Here is a 10,795-nt window from a genome sequence, read left to right as displayed (position 1 = left end):
CAAAAGCCTACGTGTTTAACGCCTCTCCATACAGCAATGCCAACGTCCTTATGTGGCCTCTTGCTCTTGATCCTCATATGTCCTGAACTTTTAGTTCGGTTTCTCTGTTCCTTGTCCATCATTTTCCTCGTATTTCTCATTCTTCCTCTTCTCTCTCTCATTTGCCGTTCTATTTATTTAACCATGCGTTACATCCGTGACTCTATTCCCCTTTCATTTGGTGTGGCAAGGAATAAAACGTTTATTATATCACAAAATCATTTTGACATGAACAAGCAGCACACATTTTCGCAATTGTGTTTACACATCAAATTCACCAAGTACATAATGAGCCCATTGTATTATATGGTGTTGTATTTGCTCACATGCTCTGATTAATTGTAATGTAATCTTGCAATATGATTTTACAACCATAGCATTTATTGGCATCGTCGTTAAAATATTATGTAAAATGACCATTCAAAACAATTGAATTAGTATTTCCTAATTATAGCTCTAGTCAACTATAAAATGATTAAGAGATAGGTGAAATGTGATGAGAGTCATACGTCATTGTAAAGACATTTCATTTATCAGCTGTTTTTAATAAGCATCTTTTTCTTAATCTATATAACTTATTCATAAAATGTTATGGGCATCTTACAAAGCAGCTTGCATCAAATTTGTCACATCCAGAGAGCGACTTTCCACAGGAACCATGCTGATTTCCTAAAAAATAAGACACCATGGTTAATTTCAGTTGTTAAATAAACTTTTGTCAAAATGTAAAAGTTGTTGGCCTACCGATTCACTATTAGCACGGTTGACTACGTATGGTGCGAAAGAAGTTCAACGTACATATTGCTCACCCACATTACAGTGGATGAGGAGTTCTCCTGTATTCATCATCGTCATGATACTCTTTGGATCTTTCGGTAAAGTAACGTAGGTAAAAAAATAGATCACGACGCTTCGATCGCAACACAAGCGACCGTCACTTGTGTTGCGATCGAAGCGTCGTGATCTATTTTTTTTGTCAAAGTGTGACTTTACCGAAAGAACCAAAAAGTATGGATTCCTGCAGTCACGAAAGCTTCAAATCAACATCGTCATGATCTTTCCCCAGAACGCATCACCCAGTGATGAACAGCAATGTATCAGAGTGAGGATACAAAGTCCCGTACTTGAGGACGTCGTCGTGGCAAATATTAAAAGCACCATGTAAAGAAAAGCAGATATAAGCATACATGAAGACAAATCGTAAGCTATATACGTATGTATGTCAGCTGAACTTATTTCACACCGGATGTAATCCGTGATAATCGGAGGCTTAATGAAAAACATAGGGATAGCAAATGTATGCACAATATCAATTGTATGCCAAACATAATTACCAATGTTTAGATTAAAACTAAACATTTGAATGAAGGTAAACAATAAATGAAAAGTGGAAGGTATAATTGCAGTACTCTAATATTCGTCATAGACATGGCATATGTGGGGTATTGGCCAATATCTAGTTTGTACGACCTATCCATTGAGCCCAACATTGTCAATCATGAAATGTGCAGAGCACATATGAAAGACACACCTGACCTCAACTTTAGCGCCGTGTGTTAACAAGGTAATTGCATATTCTTGGTTATTTCGGTAAAGTCACGTAGAATGGGAACAATAAAATAATAAAAATATAAAACAATAAAATTATCACGACGTTTCGACTGCAACACAAGCAATCATAATCAGGTGTGAAATCCACAGCAAGAAAATTTGAAAAAAAGTGGCGTTTTTAAAATTATTTTATTGTTTCCCTTCTACATGACTTTACCGAAAGAACCAAGATTATAAATCCTTGCAGTCACGAAAGCTTTAAATCACAACGTAATTGCAGTGCAGCGTTTTAAATAAATGTAACAAAAGAACAACATGGGTGTGGAATTGTCCCTCGCTTATTACTGTTGCTGTGGACAAGCGAGGAAGGCATTTAGAAGAAAGAAGCAGCTAAACATTACTGACAATATTGATTCTGGTGCTCTCACAAGCTTTGACAAAACGCCTCGTACAAATGTATAAAGAGTGCCATGCTAATCCTTTAGTCCTCTTTGCAAACACGAGCCGAGAGAGGGCATTCAATGGAGCAATGCACCTCAAAGTTCCGGAATACAGTACTGGCCAAAACTCGCTACGTGACTTTGGAGAAGTGGCTCATGGCTTGCCTGCTCAGAGGCCACACTCGGTGTTATTTCAACACTCGCGGAAATTGCCCACAAACACCTGACTCCACCAAAGATCTGCACACTGACCACACTCCGACTTATTCTGCATTTCAGCTGGGAAGTCCACTGAGCTAAGTATCACTCGTACAGGGCATGACTAAAGCCCAAGACCGTTGGCAGTGGCAGCAGTTACAGGACATTTCGGGGGTTTAGAATGTGCAAACTAACGAGAGCAAATAGAAACAAAAATATGCACACAAAGCCCGCGTCGACTGCGACAGAGTAAACAACAGTGCTTTGAAACAAATCAAAAACAGTGTCGAAAATAATGTTAATCCTTTCACCATTCAGTAAGAGCAACCCCCCAGTTGACTTCCAAGCTGCAAGATGGCCGCGATTTTCCACAACAACAAAAATATTTCCATCATCAAATCCTTGTTTAAAGGAAGGCATACCCCCCCACACACACGCGCTATGAGGTTGCTCATAATCTGCCAAAATAAGCTGGAGTGATGGCTTGACACTCGAAGTGAATGGGGCGGACGGTGTGCTCGATATGTACTTGGGGAATGAATTTGTATTCAAAAGATTTTCGGGTTGGAGTGAACCTACAACATTACAATTGTGGGTTAATTCTTCAACACAACACTTATAATTGTGGGTTCACTCTCCAACACACCGGTACGCTGAACTAGTAACGAATTGACATGTTTTGTTTACGTGACAAACCATACTAATTGGCTGTGGCAGGTGGTGGCAGGTTCAACGACACATTTATATTCATGCCATCTAACCCACAAAACCACTATGGACAATGTTGGTCACGAAAGCCTAAGTGCTTAACTGGATTTTCATTGTAATAAAAAAGTCTCGTTTGAATTTAAATTTGTGTACACTTACGACCTTTGCCGCAATTCATCGTGTCGCCAAATCTCACTGTGTTTCGCGTGCACCAAAGCAGCTTCATGAACAATATAGCACGGAAACTCGAGTCAGGCTACAGAGCAAATACCTCTCGAAGGCCTCGGTTCAAAGCCGGAGCAAGACATGTTGGCACCTTTTTCTTCTTGGTTCTTTCGGTAAAGTCACGTAGAAGGAAAATAATAAAATAATAAAAATACAACATAATTCCTTCTCGACAGACCTGTTCTCCACCTAAAGACGGCTGCTTGCGTTGTGGCCGCAACGTCGTGAGAATTATTTTATTATGTTTCATTTTTATTCTTTTATTATTTTCCTCCTACGTGACTTTACCGAAAGAACCAAGAAGATGAATCCCTGCAGTCACGAAAGCTTTAAATCGAAAAATGTTGGCACCTGTGGCAAAGTGCCATCGCTGCGTCCCCCACCACCCCACCACCCCACCATGGCAGCGATGGCACTGCCCCACCGCAACATCCGAGCCCACGCGCACAGCGCCCACCATTCGGGAGTGGTGCCTCACCTGTGCCTCTCACCCCTTACGATGGCAACTGCCCCGGGATTGAAGGCGCTAGACACGGAAGCGTGGAATAACGGTCGTGCAATGTGTCTTTCCGCATTGCCCTCTACTGCCCATCACGTAGTGGAACAACCACTATATCAATCCTTTTGCATACCCGTCAACCCATACGGGTTGCCCGTACTCTTGTACATGGAAATTGAATTTTCAGGTCCATGCGGCGTGCAGCAGTTTCAATACGGGCAAAAATATTTTTTTGTTGTCAATTTTGTTTGTGTTTCTCCCTTGTGATGATACTTTGTAGGATGAACGTTGAGGTTTATCAGGGCACAGGGTGACCAATAAGGTCTGAATTGGTCTGTAATAAGGTAGGCACTGATAAGGGGTTGACAGGTATGCTATACACTACACTATACACTACACTACTATACACTGCACTATACCTTACCTGTCAACCCATACGGTTTACCCGTATTCTTGTACAGGGAAATTGAGGTTTCAGGTCCATACGGCGTTTCGCCGTTTGAATATAGGCAAAATAATGTTTTTGTCTATTTGTTTGTGTTTCTCCCTTGTGATGGGACTTTATAGAATGAACGTTGAGGTTTATAATGGCATGGGGTGACCAATAAGGTGTGAATTGATCTGTAATAAAGTAGGCAGTGATAAGGGGTTGACAGTTGTGCTTTTGTGCGTGGTGGTCGCCCATCCAAGCACTTATCTCGGCACAATCCAGCTTGCCTTTGACGAGATCGGATGCGTTCAGTGTGATTTGGTCATTCGGGATCGTCAATCCAGAAACACCAAAAATAGGTTTACAAATGCAACCGGTGCAACCAACACCTACATCTGAGGGCTACAATAAACCATGGTGAATATACATGCCACGCAATGTACAATTCTTACAAAGCATCCGTGATGTCCAATGATGTCCAATTGCAAAATATGTCTTTCGTTCTGCTCTTTGTTCAATTCCATGTGTCCAGGTATGTTGTAAATAGAAATTAAATGTCACTGTAATTTGTACGTGTTATTAGAAAAATCCTCATTCAAATATAGGGATGTTGGATTTTAAGTGTTACTGTATATAAATAAACATCATATCTTGATTTCATATACTGTTACATTTTTTAGAACATACCTTTACAAATTTCGATTTAAAGCTTTCGTGACTGCAGGGATTCATCTTCATGGTTCATAAATATGCTAAATTCCTCTTGATATGCAAATTCTTTTGTCAAAGCGCTCTTTTTCCCCCTCCAACCCAGCTTAAATATACGCTCCAAGCTTGGTGGTGTTTCATTCTTCACCTGAGGACGGCTGCTTGCGTTGTAGCCGAAACGTCGTGATAATTATTTTATTATGTTTTATTTTTATTATTTTATTATTTCCCTTCTACGTGACTTTACCGAAAGAACCAAGAAGATGAATACCTTTACAACTAAAGTCAAATAATACGGCCACAACAAACAGCATTTTAATACCAGTTCACGCAGCGGATATGCTAGATATTGTTTATTGTAGTGTACTGAGCACATCACCATATCAATCATGCCATCAGTTTTACAGCTCATTTGATGACAATTGAAAAAGAGATGCAATATTTAACAGAACTTTTTTAATGGGAGGAAGGGGATCGTTGTTATATAGTATGTGTGTATGTCTGTCGGACTTCTTTCGCACCATTCGTAGCCAACTCTATTCATCAGTAACCGACGCGTGTATTGTCAAACACATTATTATTTCGTGATACTCTTTATTATATTCTCGTTCGCGACAGTACCATCTATAATCCCCAAAAAAGAAAACTTCAACTTGGCGGTAAATTAACGCTATAATTTTGACGAAATGCATCGTACAATAAAAATCGTAACAGAACGAGGACAAAATCTGGTCAATCCTGGCGAATAAAAATGTAATGGGAGTGAAATTGACGAAAAACTAGGTCACATCAATTTATACGAGTGTAAGTGAAATCATATGACTCTCTTTTTTCATCCAGAGCAGCGAGTTTTTTTATTTTAGTTTTTCACCTAACACTTCCCTCTGTAGTTCTTGAGCGCGATGTCGTACGCTGAACCTGCCAAGCATTTTGCCGCAATGACATCACAGGAGCAGACCATCTTCTCGCACAGCTTAAGCTTGTCTGTGAAACACAACGGACGATTTTGAGGGAAGAGAATAACAACTCATGTAATTTGAAACACACGTGGACGTATTGCAATTCCGCATCATCCGTACATTTGCGAACATTTGATCGATTTAAATTACTAACTTATTGTTACAGTTATCTATAGGAGAAGTATGTTTCTTTACGGCAATGATTAACGAGGGAGAAATTATCGTGCACTAGTTGGTCCACAGTACTGGGAACCTGGGCCACCTGAGTTTGATTCCAGGCCACGGTCAACATGAGTAGCAAGTGATGCCGAAACCGGTCCGGCCCCCACCCCCCCCATCTCAGAAGCGGTTCACCAACCCGCATTGACCAGAATGGTGAAGTATGGTGAAAAAAAACCTCACGAATGACAAGTGTGGGGAAGCTTTCATTCGCAGTTAGATGTGACAAAGCGCTGTCAATAAACTACATTGCGCATATTATATCTTTAAGTTCTACCTGATGACGGTTGCTTGTGTTGCAATCGAAACGTCGTACTCTATTATTTAATTTATTTTCTTTCTACGTGACTTTACCGAAAGAACCAAAGAGTAATTAATTCGTTGTTTAGCAAATTCAATTGCATGTTCAACAAGAATATTCCTAACATTACCAATAATCATATCATATACTGATATCAATATAAATGCAAAACGTGTAACCAGTGCGTTTTTATAACTTAATACATTTAAAATTCCTTGGTTTTGTTTGGCCTTTAACAATAATAAATAGTGGAAGTGTTAATTTCAGTAAAGATCCTTATAGTATTTACTATTTTAAGCCCCTTTGTTGCCAGTGCGGTGATTAGCAAATTAAATTCCACAGCAAGAGGCGTAAATATATAACTACATTTGCAAACAAAAGCATTGCACACAATTTCCAATATTGTGCAAACACGCTGTGTAATTGGATGCAATTTTAATGATTAGTTTTTTTTTTTACGTGCGTACACTACGGTACACCAAGTGTGTTAACACTGCATCACCAAATGCTCCTAGCATGGGTGGATGTCTTTATAACTTTAAATGCATAAACCTGGTCCAAAAAATCAGATAATACATGTGTTTTCAACTATTGATATATTCCTGTGTTTAACACATGGGCTTTTGCGACCAATAGGATCCATAATATAGGTTTTTTTGGGTTAGATCGCGTAAATATATAAATGTGTCGTTAAACCTGCCACCACCCGAGACAGCCAACTCGTAAGGGTTGTCACGTAAACAGAACATGCCAATTCGTTACTAGTACAGCACACCCGTGTGTTAGAGAGCAAATTCACAACATTTACAATCTGAGTACGACGTTCCGTCAATAATAACAACGAGCATCATCAGTGTATGCCTGTGTATTATTTAAAAGTTATACCAATGTGCATTTAAATACATTAGAATGCAAAGTACAAGTAACACATTATACAAACGATGAACACGAATGAATGTTTCTACATTTTCGCTAAAACAGAGTCATCTTTAGACCTGGTCTTCACCTGATGACGGCTGCTTGCGTTGTGGCCGAAACGTCGTGAGAATGATTTTATTATGTTTTAATTTATTATTTTTATTCTTTCCATTCTACGTGACTTTACCGAAAGAACCAAGAAGACAGAGTCATCTTGACTGCGAACTATATTTTCTACGGACAAAAACCCTCGCTCAGACTTAAGACTCTTTTTCCAGGAGGGTACTGCTAACTTTCACAGTGGCTTTTGGGGGGCAAGGTTGCTATGCTGCGTGTTTCCACAAATTTAATTATTTGACGGTACATTTTTCAAATCTGGCAAATATTGACTGTCACTAGATCTGCAATGTGCACTGTGACGCAGTCGGTGGCGCGCGTGTTCCAGCGGTCGATCCACCCGCAGTATGCAGCGTTTCCCTCGTTATTCGCGACAGATACATTCCGGAGATGCTCACGAATTGCAAATTTCGCGGATAACGACATCGGCCGACGAAATCCTGTCTTTTTTAATTAAATACCTTAGATATGTACATAAATAAACTACTAAATACTGTAAAGTTATCAAAAATAAAGAAAATGGTTAATACAGTTAATAAAGTTAACTTCTAAGTATTAAATACAGTAATAGTATTAATTAACTTACCTTAAATTATGATGATACTGCACATCAGCACTTTATCTCATGAATTTCTCGCGTCGCATTCTCCCTCGTCACTTAAATCTCATCGCATTAACTCATCACTTTCTCACCTCACGCATTCTTCCTCGTCACTTGACCTCATCTGTTTGTCTTTATCTCTCTCTCTCTCTCGATGCAGTCGTCGTGTCGAGTTCCAGAGGCGATTCGCGGAGAGCCAAACTCGCGGACCGAAAGTTCGCGAGTAACGAGGAAAAGTTCGCGAGTAACGAGGGAAAGCTGCAAACTACGGCAGTCGAGGAACCTCCGCCCCGCACGCGACTGCGACAAGCAGCAATCGTGCCACCCCACTAGGCCAAGCCGCTGCCAACGCGAGAACACAAGTGCTGATGAAAAGTCACGTACCGCATTGCACCTCTCCATCTGCACAGCTGTTGGCATAGGCAATGAAGTTGACGTTGCAGCCACGCGGAATCGCGTTGTAGCATTTGTCTTGAGCTTCGCAGCATCTGCGCACACGCGACGCACGGGGCAGACACGGCAAAAGTGCAAATTAGTGCCGTGGACTGTGAGAGTAAGTGCTATTAGAGGACAACGATTAAGGCTGGCACAAGTCCACAATTAATTGGATTGGTCAGCACTCCGCCCAGCTGCCTTTGTCATCCCAGTGTTGATATTCACACATTGCCAACAAGATCGAGATGTCATCATGGTCAAAGCCACTCTATGCGCTGCCGGATCCACAATGCAGCAGGTGCTAGTTTTAGGATGAGGAATGCCCGAGGCAGACTCAAATACCACTCTCCAAATCACGATATACATGTATTAAAACAGAGAAATAAATGCACATCGTTGGTCACAACTTTGAATGCTTACATCGTTCAAGAAAACGTGGCACATTTGTCGACTCGTTTTCACATTCTCCCTATGCACAGCTCGCGCTCGTGTGATTGGAATCATACTCTTTGGTTATTTCGGTACCGAAAGAACCAAAGAGTATGGATCCCTGCAGTCGCGAAAACTTCAAATCTAGATTGATTGGAATCACTTCGTCCCAACGCGCCATTGAGGCTGCACTATTTTGCATGTGCTCTAAGCCAAGCAGTGACCGATAGCCGATTCCGTTGTGAAGTCCCAGCAGTAATGTTGCCATGGTGCGGACATCCTCAATGAAATCTTACCTGTCAGCGTCATCTAGAGCAACGCCATTTCCTCCCCAGCCACAGTAACAGCCATAGTTGCTGTAATCCAATGCACTTCTCCCGGCAAAACACAAGACCACATTATTAAAGCTTAAGGATCGCTTCCGTCTGTGCACTGCGTGTCCATCTCCAGTGGCAAACACCACTGCAAAAAAAACAGAAGAAGCAGTCGAAATGTCATGTTAAACAATATACTCACTCTTGCTACTTTGTAATTCAGTATAGCACACAATGCTGTTCAATGTAAGACAGTATCATAATGGACCAAGTGAAGACTTACATTTAGTGTTGTCCATCACACCAAAAAAAACTGTTTTAGTTATAATTAATTCACAGAGAGACGAATAATTGCAGTTTCTCACGCGTTTATATTAACTATAATGTACAATTATGGTCACCTCATACTTGTTTCCAAAATATCAGGCCATGCCCAGAATTAATGTAGTGTATATAATTCCAGAAGTTAGCTTTGCATCATAAGAATGATTTCTGAAATGATTAATTGCAGTTTCTCACGAGTTGTTTGATCTGTATTTAGAATGAAAGGGGAGATGTAGCTTAAAGTCTGTGTATTTTCGTAACATTTGATCTTATCCCATACGAATATATAGTATTCTGGGCAATGAGGAAGAAATCATTATCAATAAATGTCCAGCGCTTTCTACGTAGACGGTAATTTAGTTGACATTACAATGCTAAAATAAAAACTATTTTGAAAGGCAGTGTATTAATGATTGTAAATAATTGGAAATAATTGACAACCTTCTGTCAATCCAGTGATGGATCTATGTCATGCGGAGATTAACCATACTTCACCCTGCTGATTATTACGGGTTGAAGGTGGGATGTCTGGACCATTCGCATGTTACTTTCTGCCGATGTTAGCCGTTGCCGGCCATCAAGACCCGCGTCGGCGGGTTGTTTTTTTTGTTGCACCGCGCATCACAATTTTAAGGTAGCAACAACAGCAATTGGTAACAGCATCGTTATATATGCGAGGGACGCGACTTTGTTGTGTCAAATCAAATGAAGTGAAGATGCGCCACCTGCGAATATCACGACTGCAACCACCAGCATACGAGCCATTGCGCCTTCAATTGACTTGATGCCACCTGCAGAGGCTGAGGAGTCCGTGTGTTGCTGTTGTTGAGCAGGCACGGCCAAGCAGGTCCAAAGTGGCCCCAACTCCTGCCACAGGCCCCTTTTAAAATGTTGCCTGGTCTCACCTGACCAATTAGAGGTCTCTCTCAGCAAACGCCCAGTCATCAGTGTCATCTGGCCACCAAAGCTGAATAGAGGGACAGATTTGTGGGCATGGGTGGCATAGTTTTAATATAGCTAATGGTTGACCCAAGATCCGGAATCGAGTCATGTTTTGCTAAATAAACCATCGCTAAACCACACACGAGGGCAATTTGTCTCATTTGTTTGCACATCTGTTTACATATGACGGGCTAAGTTAATCGGATAAATCGCCCGGTGACCATATATCGACCGCATCATTTCCATCCGTCATCTCATGACCATTACCAGGCATTATCAGCTCAGTGGACATGGGCAGGCTCAGCGCGGCCCTTCTATTTGCTTTAGTTCTCGACTCTTTTTGTCGTCAAAACAACCGAGAGTGCGCAATAATCAGTAAAATTCATCGACGTCTCTTCACTTTATAAAAAAATATTTACACCAAGATATGAGCAACAA

At 40.8% G+C, this 10,795-nt stretch overlaps 1 protein-coding gene across 1 annotated transcript; it reads right to left on the bottom strand.

Annotated features, from left to right (window-relative positions):
* Nucleotides 1-5,136: 5,136 nt before the first annotated feature.
* On the bottom strand, nt 5,137-10,329 carry LOC133351219 (basic phospholipase A2 PA-9C-like). Its single transcript, XM_061566295.1, has 4 exons — nt 10,141-10,329; nt 9,074-9,239; nt 8,298-8,401; nt 5,137-5,782 (listed from the first exon to the last, which is right to left on the bottom strand). The coding sequence occupies exons 1-4, from the start codon at nt 10,178-10,180 to the stop codon at nt 5,670-5,672; spliced, it is 423 nt and encodes a 140-aa protein (XP_061422279.1). The 5' UTR covers nt 10,181-10,329; the 3' UTR covers nt 5,137-5,669.
* Nucleotides 10,330-10,795: the final 466 nt, after the last annotated feature.

This window comes from Lethenteron reissneri, chromosome 36, assembly GCF_015708825.2.
Source record: "Lethenteron reissneri isolate LAM-NWPU_2019-01 chromosome 36, ASM1570882v1, whole genome shotgun sequence".
NCBI classification, from domain to species: domain Eukaryota; kingdom Metazoa; phylum Chordata; class Hyperoartia; order Petromyzontiformes; family Petromyzontidae; genus Lethenteron; species Lethenteron reissneri.
This window is presented reverse-complemented; position numbering and strand designations above follow the sequence as displayed.